This window comes from Apus apus, chromosome 13 (assembly GCF_020740795.1).
Source record: "Apus apus isolate bApuApu2 chromosome 13, bApuApu2.pri.cur, whole genome shotgun sequence".
Classification (NCBI taxonomy): Eukaryota; Metazoa; Chordata; class Aves; order Apodiformes; family Apodidae; genus Apus; species Apus apus.
The window spans coordinates 16,658,118-16,673,386 of record NC_067294.1 but is presented as its reverse complement, the minus strand read 5'-3'; the positions used below and the strand labels follow the sequence as shown (position 1 = coordinate 16,673,386).

The 15,269-nt window shown below is 48.4% G+C and overlaps 2 protein-coding genes across 4 annotated transcripts in view; both read left to right on the top strand.

Moving 5' to 3' along the window:
* The window catches only part of ETF1 (eukaryotic translation termination factor 1), a 30,970-nt gene extending 19,508 nt beyond the window's left edge, over positions 1-11,462 (top strand). For all 3 annotated transcript variants that reach the window (XM_051631442.1, XM_051631445.1, XM_051631443.1), the window contains exons 5-11: positions 1,700-1,838; positions 3,114-3,304; positions 4,127-4,256; positions 5,038-5,193; positions 6,375-6,439; positions 7,633-7,780; positions 9,308-11,462. In XM_051631442.1, the coding sequence (XP_051487402.1) occupies positions 1,700-1,838; positions 3,114-3,304; positions 4,127-4,256; positions 5,038-5,193; positions 6,375-6,439; positions 7,633-7,780; positions 9,308-9,390 (912 nt within the window). In that variant the 3' untranslated portion in view covers positions 9,391-11,462. The remainder of the gene's footprint in view (positions 1-1,699; positions 1,839-3,113; positions 3,305-4,126; positions 4,257-5,037; positions 5,194-6,374; positions 6,440-7,632; positions 7,781-9,307) is intronic.
* Positions 1-15,269, top strand: part of HSPA9 (heat shock protein family A (Hsp70) member 9) — a 139,942-nt gene that overhangs the window by 46,446 nt on the left and 78,227 nt on the right. The gene's annotated exons all lie outside the window — the stretch shown is intronic.

Here is a 15,269-nt window from a genome sequence, read left to right as displayed (position 1 = left end):
AGCATCTGCCTCAGCCCATCAACAGATTTCCTGTGAAAGCAGGGACATGTGGAGGAGCAGGAGGAGGAGCTGATCTCCACCTTTAGGCTGAAGTTGCAAAGAAAAATCTCAGCCCAAGCTGAAGGAACAGAATAAAAGCAGTAGTCCCTTTTTTGTGCTGGATAGGTCAAAGAGTGGGATTGCTGACATAGCATGAATGAAGGGGCAACTGAAGGAATTGCTGATCATTGGATACTTTATTAAAATACGAGGGAATCAAGAACATCAGAGCTGTAGTCATCTGCTGCTTGGCAAGAGAATCTTGATAAGATTTCCTCTAGATATTTTATTGCCTCTGTGAAACTGAAGTGACTTCCCAAGAGGGGTATGAGCCCTGATGTGTGTCTGAAGGGTAGGATTTACAATGACTTATTTTGATACCTTGGCTGGAGCATTCATTCCAGTCACACGATTTGCTTGGCTCTGTCCCAGTTAAATAGATTGCAATGTAATATCCCACTTCCACCTCTCATTCATCCCACTGCTGAGGAATTAATGCAGCATATTTATTTTGGCCAGTAGAATCCATTAAACCTTAGTGTCTGTTTCTTTTTAAGCTTGAAAGCTGGAGACTTGGTTGTGTGGATTTTGGATAAAGATGCCTGATGGTTTTTATCCTTTCCATTCAGCCCAATAATCAAGCTGGCAGGCATGCAGGCAGTCAGAGGTCCTGTGCAGCAGACCAACACCATCACTCTTGCACTATTAAACTGGTGACTTAAAGCAATCTGGAATGTGACAAGCTCTCCAGCCTGCCAGAAAGGGAATTCTTGCTGTTACTTTTGTTGGGCATGTGTAAGTGAACGGGAGTGTGTGAGTGTTGAATGTACAGAGCCCTTGGGCTGCCCCTGGGGGAGCAGTAGCTGACAGATTCCCTGGGGAAAGGAGTGTTTGTGTCCCACACCACCAGAACCAGGGCTGGGGACAAAAGTAACTCAAAAGCCTTGATACTAATCAGTGCTTTAGTTCTTAAGTCAACTTCAATGACCTTACAGCATTAATTTAACTGTGTTTAAAGGGAAGAAAACTGAAGGATAACTTCATTTTCCAGCAAATATTATGGATGTCTTCTCTGTAGCCAGTTACACACAGGACAATTATTGCTGCTGTTACTTCTGCTTTCTGAGGCTGAATTTGTCACAGCCACTGTAGATTTCATCATTCTCCCTTTGGGTATGTTGAAGTCAGCAGGTGCAGCAAACTGGTATTTGTGGTAGTTGGCCAGTTGAAAGCTGGTCTGTATTGGTGTAAAACTGCCTGATCAGTGAGCTAAGCAAGCTCTGCTGTCCTGGCTGGAGTGCTAGGAAGAGGACTCCTCTGGCTGGCAAAACTGGAGAGGTGGTGCAGCATTGGAGAGGTGTCACTTAACACTTTCCAGAGCTGATTTGTAGGGTGTTGCTGTTACACCTGCTTGTGACACCATGTGATGAGCTGGTAAGGCTGTGAAAATAGTTACCAACCTTGGACACTAGTTTTCTTTGGCAGCCGTGTGTGGTAATCGGGGCTCATCTCAGCTCCTGAACCTGCTCGTCTTCCTCTACTTCATTTGTAAAAAGAACAATGAGCAGTGATGGAACTAAAATGTCTTGAGGTGTGCTGTTCTGGTAGGCTTTCTGGTCCCTAAGCTGGGGCTTGCTGCTGACCTGGTTTCCTGTTGCAGGCCCTGACAGCGCTGCTTTCCGACGACAGCAAGTTTGGCTTTATCGTAATAGATGGTAGTGGGGCCCTCTTTGGGACTCTGCAAGGAAACACAAGAGAAGTCCTGCACAAATTCACTGTGGATCTTCCAAAGAAGCATGGTAATGCACTAGTCTCTCCCAGAATGTTTGCAGGAGGATATTGTGGGGTGAGATGTGAGGGAAGAAGCGAGGAGTTTGGGCTGTAGGTGGTTACCCCTACTCAGTTCTTTGCTCCCTTGCAATCTGGCTGCTTTCTTGGTGCATTTAGATTCATAGAATTTGTGGGGTTGGAGGGGACCTTTAAAGGTCATCCAGCCCAGGCCCCCTGCAGTGAGCAGGGACCTTTTTGACTAGATCAGGTCACTCAGAGCCCTGTCAAGCCTGACCTTGAATATCTCTAGGGATGGGGCAGCCGCAGCTTCCTTGGGCAACCTGTTCCAGTATCTCACCACCTTAATTGTAAAAAACTTCTTCCTAATGTCTAAGCTAAATACATAAATCTATCCTGTGCTAGTTTAAGGCCATTGCTCCTTGTCCCAAGCCCCTCCCCAGCTCTCCTGGAGCCCCTTCAGGCACTGGAAGGTGCTCTAAGGTCTCTCTGGAGCTTTCTCTTCTCCAGGCTGAACACCCCAACTCTCCCAGCCTAGGAGAGCTCCTTCAGCCCTTGGATCATCTTTGTTGCCTCCTCTGGACTTGTTCCAACAGGTCCATGACCCTTTATGTGGTGTGGTTTTTTTTTTTGGGACAGCCTGAACTAAACATGACTAGCACAAGTAGTAATACCACTTGGTAGTGTCTTGGAATCTTGCATCTGATGGTGTCCCATGCAAACCACAGTGAAAAGCAGGAGGCTGTTCCTTGCAAGAAGCACAGAAACCTAATGGAGCAAGTAAAATCCTAGGTCCATGAAATGATGCTGTGCTGTAGTGAGCCCCTCAAGAAGTCAGCAAATTGTCTGTTTGCCCTTCTCTGTGGAGCTGGATGGGACAAAATGAAATAGAAACCTCTCTTGTAGGTAGTTTCAGCTGAGACTGCTGGCATGCATTACATCAGTGTGACAAAAGTATCACAGTGTAATGAAAGAAATTACTTCTAATGAAGGTACAGGACACAAAAATGTGCACAGATGTTAAAAATTAGTATAGAGAGTTGCAAGTTTGTATAAAAAGAAAGAAAACCCTGATGTGTTGAGAAAAATCCCTTCCTGCCAGCAAACCCTCTGTCTTCACTGGCTGTGTCAGTGAGTGGCCCTGGCTCTGCTGGTGGCAAACTCCTTCTGAAGGCTCCGCCTGCCCTTGGCTTCAGTTACTCAGGGCCCAGTTGGGACCATGTTCTAATAACCTTCCTGCAATGAATGACTTCCCAACTGGTGCCTCCCATCTGTTCTCCCCAAAGGTAGAGGAGGTCAGTCTGCCTTGCGTTTCGCTCGCTTGAGGATGGAGAAACGACACAACTATGTGAGGAAGGTGGCAGAGACAGCTGTGCAGCTCTTCATCTCTGGAGACAAGGTGAACGTGGCTGGTCTCGTTTTAGCTGGATCAGCTGACTTCAAAACTGAATTAAGTCAATCTGACATGTTTGATCAGGTGAGTGACCTTTCCGAGTAAAGCCTAAATGTTTAAGCTTGTCAGTAGTAACATTGAATCCCAGACTGGTTTGGGTTGGAAGGGACCTTAAAAATCATCCAGTTCCAATCCCCCTGCATGGGCAGGGACACCTCCCACCAGCCCAGGCTGCTCCAAGCCCCATCCAACCTGCCCTTCAACACTGCCAGGGATGGGGCAGCCACAGCTTCTCTGGGCAACCTGTTCCAGGCTCTCACCACCTTCACACTGAAGAATTTCCTCCTAATGTCTCACCTGAATCTCCCTTCTTCCAGTTTTGATCCATTACCTTTTGTCCTCTCACTCCAAGCCCTTGTCAAAAGTCCCTCCCCAACTTTCCCATAGGAGTAGCTCTTGTATAAAATGCATTTGGGGAGAAATGTGATGTTGGTGTCTTAAGTGATGTGATCAAAAGTAAAAATCTGATGTATGCTTAAGAGCTCTCTCTTTCCTAATACCTCCTGCAAGGAGGGAAGAGCTCCTTTTTTTAGTAACAGTGCTAATAAGAATCCTTTCCTGCCTGGTTTGGAACTGACATTTGCATTCTTCATGTGCCCAAATCTAAAGCAGAAGCTTTATTGGAATTAGACTCCAGTAAACCTAATCTCTGTGTCTCTGTTGCCTGAAAATTGTGCTTCAATATTAAGCATTGAGGTCCCTCTGACTCAGGACTTGTGCTTGCAAGTGAAGCAAAATAGATTAGTGCTGTCACTCTTGCCAGGTACTTATTCTAGTGGCTTTATGAAGTAGCCTCATGGCAGGGCTTTGCAACACTCTTATTCATGTCTCCTTTTTCTTGTGTAGAGGTTGCAATCCAAAGTGCTCAAACTAGTTGACATTTCATATGGAGGAGAAAATGGATTCAATCAAGCAATTGAGCTGTCAACTGAGGTCCTCTCCAATGTGAAATTCATTCAGGAGAAGAAACTAATAGGTATGTGGCTACATGTTCAAATACACTTGACTGAATGTGCTGATCTTGTTTTAGACCTCCTGGTAAGGCCTTTGTGTGCTGCTGCAGCCCTGCAGAGCTTTCCAGCTTGGGCAGAACATGACTTGTGGTTCTTCCCATGACCTGGACTCAAATGTTGCAGGACTTAATCAGACCTTAAGGAGTGGGGGTTTTGTTGTGGGGTTTTTTGTTTGTTTGGGTTGTATTGTTGGGGTTTTTTTCTTTGTTGTTTGTTGCCCCCCAGCTTCTCAGATGTTCTCTGTTTATCCTTTCATGGGTGATCCCCTCAGTTTCAGGCCTTCTGGGGACATTTGGGTGGAAGGGGAAAGGATATCACCTCAGGTTGTTTAAATCTTCAGCAAGATGAGAGTTAAGATACATTTAATTTTAAGATGGCAGTAGGAATGATGCCTGGTTTGACTGTCTGCAGACACACATTGCTGATTTGAAAACACAAGAGGGCAACAGCAACAAAGTCTTACATGGGAAAGAGTGAAGTTAATTAGTGCCTGCTGGTGGGTTAGTCTCATTGGGTGAACCTTTCCATGGAGTGAGATTCCTGACAGAGCAGCATCTGATGGAGTTAACTTCCTGCTGCTGAACGTTCTAACCCATACACTTGGAGTTGTTTCCATACCCTTTGCTTCCTTCACCAGCATTGCAGTCTCCTTTTCCAGTTTCTTCCTGCATTCCAGTCAGGCTTGTTAAAAATCCCCACGGCCTGGTCAGAGTTGATGACAATGTCTTTCCCTCCTGGCTGCAGGACGATACTTCGATGAAATCAGTCAGGACACGGGGAAGTACTGTTTTGGTGTTGAAGATACACTAAAAGCTTTGGAAATGGGAGCAGTAGAGATACTGATAGTCTATGAAAATCTGGATATAATGAGATATGTTCTGCACTGCCAAGGCACGGAGGGTAGGTGCTGTGGGACTTGGTCTGGGGGGGGTTCAGCACCTAAGCTGTCTGACTCGGGTGGATCACACTGGAGGAACTCCCATAGTAGATCTTTAAGGACTTGATCAAGGGGTTGTTGTGTGAGCTGGTCACTAACTATAGCTTCCCACTGCTCTGGGGAAAAAGTCTGAAACTAGCAAGTGCCCACTGTGGGGGAAGAACTGCAGAGCTGGGGTCGCAGTCTGTCCCAGTGCTAGCATGAAATGAAACCTGCTGTTCAGTTGTGTAAGTACAGGTGATAGGAGGAGCCTTAAGGGCAGAAGCACAGCTCTTGCTGCCTAGAGACAAGCCATATGCTTCCAGCATGACTTCTGGTGTTGGCACTACAGTTGTCTCTACTGGTGTGCCCTGTTTGGTTTCCTATAAAGCTTCAGCTAGACAGAAGGGGCATGTCACTGACTAGCTGACCATGAGCCAGCAGTGTGCACAGAAGAAGGCCAACAGCATCCTGGCTTGTATCAGGACCAGTGTGGCCAGCAGGACCAGGGCAGGGAGCATAATCCTGTGCTGGCACTGGTGAGGGTGCACCTCCAATCCTGGAGTCAGTTCTGGGCCCTTCAGGACAAGAAGGACATGGAGGGGCTGGAGTGTGTCCAGAGAGGGGCAGTGGAGCTGGGGAAGGGGCTGGAGCACAAGTCTGAGGAGCAGCTGAGGGAGCTGGGGGTGCCCAGCCTGGAGACAAAGAGGCTGAGGGGAGACCTGCTGGCTCTGCAGCTGCCTGAGAGGAGGTTGGAGCTGGGGGAGTTGGGTCTCTTCTCCCAAGGAACAGCTGATAGGACAAGAGGAAATAGCCGCAAGTTGCACTAGAGGAAGCTTAGATTGTATATTAAAGGAAACTTCTTCACTGAAAGGGTCATTAAACACTGGCACAGGCTGCCCAGGGGGCTGGTTGAATCACCATCCCTTGGAGGTGTTTAAAAGCTGTTTAGATGTGGTGCTGAGGGACATGGGGTTAGCTCTGAAGTCGATGTAGTTGGGTTAGTGGTTGGGCTCAATGATCTTAAAGGTCTTTTCCAACCAGAACGATTCGGTGACCAGACCCTCTGTGTTGTAATTGCTGGCTGTTGTCAGTGTCTTGCTGTGTTAACCTACATCTGGTAGTCTTGTCCAACCTAATATTTTTTTCTCCTCTCCCTTCTCAGAGGAGAAGATCCTGTATTTGACACCAGAGCAAGAGAAGGATAAATCCCACTTCACAGATAAAGAGGTATTTCAGCTTTGGGGCTTGTAGGTTTATTCTCTGTGCACTGGTGCAACATTCTGAATATTTCAGCTTAGTGTGTCACAGTGGGAGCACCATGGCCTTTCTGGCACTCACAGGAGACCCAGAGGGAAGCCTGTGGCTCTTCCTTTTCACCTTCAATGCAACCCCTGGCTTCTAGACTTGCTTTTCTCCAGTCTTGCCTGCTGCCAATTCCAAGGCTGTGTAAGTGAGTTGAAGTGACAGACAATATGGGGTCTTTGACCACCATCAAACCATCTACTTGAAGAGTTTGGCAGCCACCATACAACACGGTCCCAAACCATTACTCCCTGCTTATTGTGCACTGGTTTTGGTTTTTAGAAAACAACTGTGAGGCCAGAAACTGTCACATGGGTGTAAGTGCAGGGGAGTGTTTGCTCCTCAGTGTGTTTGAAAGGTGGATCTGCCATTCACTGCAAGTTTCTTGCCTGCACAGGTCAAACAGCCCTGATGGGGTGGGGTTCAGTGGCACTTTGTGGAGTAAGCTGGGCAAAATGTCTGTCCCTTGCAGCAGGGTGGTCATCTGTCTCCTACTAGGGCTGCCAGGGAAGCCATTTCCAGCTGCTTTCCCACCTGGTGGGGTAATTGCTCATTCTTTCTGTGCACTGGAGCTTCAGAGTGTTCCCTGCAGGGACGTGGTGTTTCTGTGCCAATAATCATTTGACCTGCTGCTTAAAAGCTCTGCTTTTTGCCTCTGTGTTTGCCTGGATCAGCATGTCCTAAAGTGAGCAGTGCCTGGTTGGTTGAGTGTGATGGGCAGTCTGTGGGGTAGAAAACAAATCTAAAGGAATAGTGACAATTAAGAGTGTAGCATAGGGTGGCAACTGAGCAGACAAATAAACAAGATGTTTTCTCTCCTGCTTCTGCACTAAATTCTGTAGTATGAGGCCCAAAGCAAGGCCTGTCAATATTTAATTTCTCAGCACCAGGAGCCTTCTGCTTGTGCCAGGGCTTGTCTGATACAGATGTGTCAGGAATGCCCACCATCAGGACCTGCTCCAGCCTGCCAAGCATGAAGGCTGGTGTCTTGAGACTGAAAAGGCAGTGGTGATATTTAAGCTAAAGACAATTCTTGGTATGAATTTTCTCAATACTTAACATGCAGTGATTGTCACATTTGTTTAATCATTTTATTTTCCCCTCAAATGTCTACATAGACTGGCCAGGAACATGAACTGATAGAAAGTATGCCCCTCCTGGAGTGGTTTGCAAACAACTACAAGAAATTTGGAGCAACATTGGAAATTGTTACAGACAAATCACAGGAAGGATCCCAATTTGTGAAAGGATTTGGAGGAATTGGAGGTAAACTGCAAATGAAAAGATGTTCCTTTTTATTTGTAATGATTGATTTGATCATCTGGTGCCAACACAAGTTAAGCACATCAGTCTTACTCCTCTTAGTCACGATGCCAGTTTAAGAAACTATCATGTTCATCAGGGTCTCCAGGTGAATTCATTCCCTGTTCAGCAAGATGAGGCTGCATGTTAGGCAGCTGTCCCTTCAGGCTGTGTTCCTCAGACCCCTTTGTCGTGTCCAGAGAAGGGTCCTTCTTTCCAGCTGCTGCATTTCAGCAGGCCTGTGAAGTGCTTTGCTCTGTCTCTGCACAGTGGTTGTTTTGAGCCCTGCTGTGCACAAGTGGTGTGTGACAAACACCAGCCTGGCTGCTGAAGCACTTGGGGAGCTGTTACTCATCTCTCACAACTTCCTTGTATTTTGGTCCTCTGTCTTCTGCTGCTTTTCAAAATAAAAGTATTTTTAACCCAACTTAATGAAGAAATGAGGCTTCTGAAATCCATCAGTCCTTCTCTTGGGCTCACTGACCAGTTTCAGCCAAGTCTGGCAGAAGGACAAGTAGCTTCAGTCTGGCAAAAATCATTAGCAGGGTAGAGCAAAACCACCTGCCATGCACCTTGTTCTCCCCAGAGGAGGGATCCCAGGATAAAGCTGTTGCTTATTTGCTGATAAAGCAGCTGTTGCCATTTACTGTGTTTAGGTTGGTGGGTATAAAACAGATGAGTGTATTGCAAAGAGGGATTTCTGGGGGTCAGACAACACCAGCTGTAAGGAAACAAGCTTGAATTGTTTGGCTACATAAGGAGCAACAGGTTTCCAAGGTTTGTAATCCCTGGGAAGTGTTCACGTCAAGGTTGGATGGGACTCTGAGCAACCTCATCTAGTGGGAGGTGTCCCTGCCTATATGCAGGGGGGGTTTGGAACGACCTGATCTTTAAGGTCCCTTCCAACCCAAACCAGTCTGGGATTCTAAGTCCTTTCTGTCAGCCACATCCAGCCTCTTTGTGTGGTGGGATACTCTTGGCTACCATGCTCCAAACCAGTAGTCTTGAAAGGAAATATTCCTTGAATACCCTTCACCTAAGTAAATGTTTCCAGGCTAAAAGCTTCCCAGAAAGCCAAGTTGGTGTTTTGGGTAGGAAGTCCTGGAAGACAGCCACTAGATGCTGCTTTGACTCCTCTGTAGAAGTTCCTTCAGTGCCAGCTGCTTTCTGGCCTCACCTGGTACATCTTCATCTGAGCAGTTAGATTAGGACACAAGATCTGGTACTGGTCTTTTTTTGGGAGACAGTCCTCCTAGAGCAGGCTGAGCTTTTCCAGAAGCAAGCTGGTCTGTGCTGGGCAGGTAGGTGTTTCTTCCTTCAGGCAGTGGATTCTGTAGGGTGGACTGTCCACCTGTCAGCAGGTGCAGGTTCAGCTGCTGAACGTGGAACGGAGAAGCTTTTTGAGGTGCAGACAGGGCTCAGTAAACTGCTTAAAATGCCTTTCTGGCTCTTGGAATGTTGAAGAAGCTAAAGCCTGTTGTCTTTACCCAGGTATCTTGAGGTACCGAGTGGACTTCCAGGGCATGGAATACCAAGGAGGAGACGATGAATTTTTTGACCTTGATGACTACTAGGTAGTCGACCTGGGTCCGGCAACACGTGCCTCGCCCCTCCAGCATCCAACCCAAGGAGCAAACTCATGGTGGAAAAACACAACAGATCCCTGCCTTAGAATTGGAACATTTCCAGAACTTGATCCACGAGCATTGGATTTAATATAAAAAAGCAAAACCCTACACTTTGATTTGTCATAGTGTCAGTACAGCAGCAAACTACTAAGTTCCTATAATGCCACTTTGGACTAATTTAAAAAGAATCCCAGTTTTTACTTTTACTCAATGGTGAAATTGGTTGCTCTTGTATTTTATGAAAATGATTTTTTTAACCTTCATGATACATTAACTGCTGTAAACCTCTTCCTTCCAAAATTAATAGAAGTAAGATCCTACTGGTTTGTTTCTTTTTACTTTGGAGAAATCAATCGCTGCGTTTTGCAGCACCGTGACCCATTTACATGGCACTCTCAGCTCAGACTGCAGAAGAAATGGAATGGAATGGAAGCCATTCATTCCCTTCAAAAGAATGAGAAGGCACTTAACCTCGAGTGCTGGCTTATAATGTGTGGCTTGCAAATTCAAGATGGTTTTGGGGAGGCTTACCAGCCAAACGTGCTTTAATCTATTTGCAGAAGCTCTGCTCTTACAAACTAGGAAATGCACTTCATTGATTGCAATGAAAATGCTGCTGATGTCTTGGACTTCATTTAGGTGTGAACAGTGCAGCCTTCAGGATTCTTTTTATTTTTTTTTTTTTCTCCCCCCAGTCTTGACAGAAAGAAACATGATTTCAGTGAAGGTACACTGCTTTGTTTTGTTCCTCAGTAAGGTTTTCTTTTTTGATTTCTTTTTTTGCTTTAGGACTGCGTAAGGTTTCCTTGATGATGTGAATTTGAACCCCCTGTTCTCTAATGGAAGCTGGTATTTTACAGGAATAATTAGCAAGGGGAGTCCTTGATGGAAACCTTAGTACTGGTGCATTTGGAGCTCTTGATACTAATAGGTTGAACATTGGCACAGCCCACTGGGGATATCCTCCATCTCCCAGCACTGAGGCAGTCTGGTGGATTGGCTCACAAATGTCCTGCACGTCTGATGCTGAGCTCTTTCACCTGGGCCCTTCATGGGTTCAGGCTTCTGGCTGCATCAGGACTCCAGAAAGCTTTTTGTCAGGCCTGCTGTGCAGAGTGTGTGTCAGCTAGAAGTGACAAAGGGTTTTTCACACGGTCTTGCAGGCAGAGGGTGAGGCGAAGGCTGGGCCGAGGTCATCCACAAGTCTTGCTTCTTTCTGGGGGTTCCTGGGGTCTCTGACATGGCACTGCCTGGTGGCTCTGTCACTGGGTGCACCAATCAAAAGCAGCTTCTTTTCCAAGCTGCATACCTGCCTATTTTTCCAATAATCCTGTTTCACTTGAATGGAGGGGGGGGGGGGGGGGGGCTTGTCTTAAAACTTCTGCCACGCTGTTCTTGGAGGTCCAAAACTACTGTCCTTGTGAGCAATACGATTGGGAACCCTGGTGTCCCACCTGGCAGGTGGCTTTGCTGTCCTTTTCACATCAAAGCTGGCATCTCTCACGGAAGGTGTGCCTGGGTCTGCCACAGATTTGCACAAACCCAGGTTTGAGCACATCTCTGGCTGTCCCAGTGCTGTGTTCTGGATTCTGCCATTGTAAATGGGTCTAATGTGACATGACAAGACCAGAAGAAAAAAAATAAAAACAAAAATTGGATGTAAATTTACATATTTTTTTTTGAATATACTGCTTGTTGTTTCACATGATACATTAGGGTCTGCAGCTCCTTTTTGTAGTTTTTATTTTTACTATTTAAGTTTGGAAATGATGCCAAATTTTTGTATTTCTTTAATCAATGTGTTCTCTTCAGTGATATATATTGCATTATATATTGATGTGTATATCAATATATACTGATATGTATTACACTTACACATACAAACACGTTAAAGGGGGGTGAAAAATCCTAGCCTTTGCATACTCTAATAGCCTCTGCAGAGAGATCCCAAGCAGTGATATCTTGGTGTTGTGATGTACAGAAATGGAGAAGAGTATTAAACCATATTTAAGAATATAGTCCGGCCTCCTGATTTCATTTCCTTTAGGAAACACCTGCTTTGCTCTCAGCTTGGTGCCAGCTCCAGGTCAGTATCTGAGGTTTGAGGCAGCTGGTTTGTAGTTGGGCTTGAAAACATCCTGTTTCTTCATCACCTCTGCTCTGGAGACAGGCTGGGAGAGTTGGGGTGTTCAGCCTGGAGAAAAGAAGGCTCCAGGGAGACCTTAGAGCAGCTTCCAGTGCCTGAAGGGGCTCCAGGAAAGCTGGGGAGGGGCTTGGGACAAGGGCAGGGAGGGATGGGATGAGGGGGAATGGTTTTAAGCTGGAAGATGGGAGATGTATAAAAGACATGAGGAGGAAATTCTTTGCATGCAGGGGGGTTGGACTAGATGATCTTTGAGGTCTCTTCCAACCCAAACCCTTCCTTGTTCCAATGATCATGCTGAGTTGTTCTTTTAAGCTGTAGCAGAAATCCAGCTTTAGAAGGGGAAAACCCAACAACTCAAGTTCACAGAGTTGTGCTGCAGGTGTTACCTGAGCTGGGCTTCTGGGCAGCTGAGGCAGCTGAAAAATACCCCGTAGCTGCAGAAACCTGTCCTTCATGTTCCAGCCACAGAAGGCCTGTGTGGTTCTTGTTTTTCAGCAGCCTTTGCTCCCTGTCCTCCCAGTGCAGAGCCAGCCCAGATCAGACATGTTCCTGCACCTCCAGCTTCTGTGTCTGAGCCAGAGTTGCTTTCCCAGAGAGGGACCTTTCCTCTCTCCCTAGCTGGGAAGGGGATATGTAAAAGGGGGATATTCCATTAATAGCAGGAATTTTAAGGAATGCTGTGACCACTTGGCCTGGCAGTGATTCTCTGGCTGAAGCTGAGCACCCAGCCCCAGGTGCCACAGGAGCAGAGCAGGATCTGTGCCACTGTTGCTGTTCCATGAAGTCAAGGTTCTTCCTGCCAGCTCAGGTGAGCTCCAGCTTTGTATTCCCTGCCTCACACTGTCCTCCATCTGCAGGTGGAGCAGAGAGCACAGCTCCCCATCCTCAGGGCTCAGGAGGGCTGAGGTCCTGGAGATCTGATGTTTCTGCTGGAGCAGAAATAAAATTGATGCAGAAAACCACTTTGCTGCATGCACCTCATGTGCTCCATGACCTCGATACAGAAACCTGCTCACCATTCAGCTGGTGGTGCAGATAAAAGCATCGAGCTGAGATCAGCACAAAATAATAATAAAAAACCCCTCAGTCAGTGCATGTCACAGGAGAAGCTCTTGCAGAGAACTACCCACCCAGTCTCACCACTTGGTGTAACTGGGCATCTGGTTGTACCTTAAGAAAAACAACCCACAGTATTTTTGTTAACCCTTCACTGGCAGCAGCAGCAAACCTGGTTTCTGCTTTTCAGTTTTGCAGCCTGAAGGCAGAGGAGGAGCAGCACAGCCTGGCTGCTGTGGGGGGTGTCCAGAGCTGCCCAGTCCAGTGCCACACGTGCTCCAGTGCCACGCGTGCCCCGTGCCAGCCCTGCCTGGAAGCTGCTGCTCCCTCGTGCACTGATCTTAGCAGGTTCTCACATCTCTTCCCTTTCGTGTTTTGGTGAGAAAACACAAGTGTGCCAGTGCTTAGAGCAGCCACAGGAGCCCTGTGCTGGGGTCCTCTTACCCACACCTGCCCACAAAGGTGCCCCAACTGCCCTGGGGCACTGTGCACTCAAAGGTGAGGCCACTGAGGCATGTGGTGAAACTTTTCCTCCTTAGACCTGCTGGAAGAAAGCTCCCTGGGTCCCTTTAGCCCTTCAGAAGGCAGTTCCTGTGGCAGGCTTGCTTTTGCCCTGCTTGCAGGGCCCCTGTTGGCCTTCCAGGTTGTCCCTCATGATTCCCAGTCACTTGGTTCTGCCCCAGCAGAGCCCTGTGCTGCCAGGCCAGGGGGGTCCTGCCGGGTGTGCAAACACACTCATCACTTGCAGCTTCTCCCCGGGGAGAGGGGGCACGAGGGGTTGCTGCAAGGTGGAGTTTGGTGGAGTCACTGAGGCCAGGTTTGTGCTCTTGTCAGGCACCAGGGATGAGAGGCCAGAGGTTGGTGTTTGGGAGCAGGGCAGGACAGCTCGCTGCCCCCTGCTCACGCTGGGCTCTTACAGAGTTGCTTCCTTGGAAGGGGTCCGAGGGTGATTAGCTGGAATCCAGAGGATGAATAACGAGCTGTTCCCAGTCTGACACATCGAGCTGTGTCTCTGTGGCTCAGGGAGGTTTCACTCACTCCCTGAGGGTCCCGTTCTGGTGCTGTTCCCCACCAGAGCTGGGAATGGCTGTTGCAGGAGCCTCGCGTGAGTCCTTGCAGCAGATGATCAGCTTCTGCCTGCTGTCTGAATGGATTCTTTTCTTGTCTCAAAAGAGCTTTGGCTCTTCAAAAGTGCTTCAGCCACGTGTGCCTCACACCCTCAGTCACACCTGCTGAACTTCTGTTGCACATCTGGTCCATCCATCCCGCTCTTGCTGCTTTCCCTGCTTTGGTGAAGTCGATGCTGTGTGCCCAGATACTCTGCTAATGCTCTTTTTTTTTTAAAGGCTGATTTTTGTGCAGCTGTAATTAAAGACAGGATTTGCCCTTTCTAACTTGTTATTTCGGGAGCTGGAGCCCAGCCTGCCCTGTTGTTGTTGCTTGTGGGCTACAAATGCCATTGTCCCGGGAAGCCGAGCGCGGCCGGCGGCGCTGGAAGGCAGCTCTGGAATTTCACTCGGCTATTTTTAGTCAGTGGTGGGAAAAAAAAAATTGCACTTCCAACACTTTGGAGTCTTTGTCAGTGCTGAAATCAATCAAAGGGCAAACCCAGACTTGGCGCCGATGAGCAGGACGAGGAGGTGACCTCAGGCTGCGGAGGCTGAGCTGGTGAAAAGGTGAAGTGGGGTTGGAGGGGGGAGCCCCAGCTCTGCCTGCTGGTCACTGGGCTGTGCAGGAGGGGAGGGGGCTGGGGGGGTGGTGGGAGCTGTGGGGGTGATGGGGTTGTGGGGGTGATGGGAGCTATGGGGGTGATGGGGGTGGTGGGGTGATGGAAGCTATAGGGGTGATGGGGCTATGGGGGTGATGGGGGTTGTGGGGCTGTGGGGGTGATGGGAGCTATGGGGGTGATGGAGCTGTGGGGGTGGTGGGAGCTGTGGGGGTGGTGGGAGCTGTGGGGGTGATGAGGTTATGGGGGTGATGGGAGCTATGGAGGTGATGGGGCTGCGGGGGTGATGGGAGTTATGGGGGTGGTGGGAGCTGTGGGGGTGATGGGGCTGTGGAGCTGATGGAGCTATAGGGGCTATGGAGCTATGGGGGTGGTGGGACCTCACTGCACCACAGCCACCAGCCTGTCCCACTTTATGCACGTGCTCCATGGCCACTGCTGGGCTGGCTCCTTGCTGTTCTCCCTGTGCCCCTTCCAGGATCCCTTCCCCCCATTTCTCCCTGTCTTTTCCTGTGCAGCTCCTTGGTGGGTGCCCTGGGTGTGGGTCTGCTCTCCACAGAACCTCTCTGGTGGCCACCCTGAACAGGGCAGCTCTTCCAAAGCCAGGACCTGGAGGCAGGAGCTCCTGAAGGACCCTGGGTGTGAGTCCAGCTGGCTGGATATTAAGCTGTTACAAATATTCCCATCAACTCCAACCACCCCTGTAGCTGCGAGGCAAAACCAGCTTCTAACCCACAGGTGTTTCTTTTTAATGCCAATTTTCTGGGAAGCTGCTTCACCTGTTTGGCCACCAAGTGTCCACACTGGTGGGCTGCAAGCCCCAGCTTTACCCAGGCTCACAAAATCCCTCTGCTTTTCTCTAGCTGGCTTCTTAGGAGCTGCTTTCAGCCCAGGTTG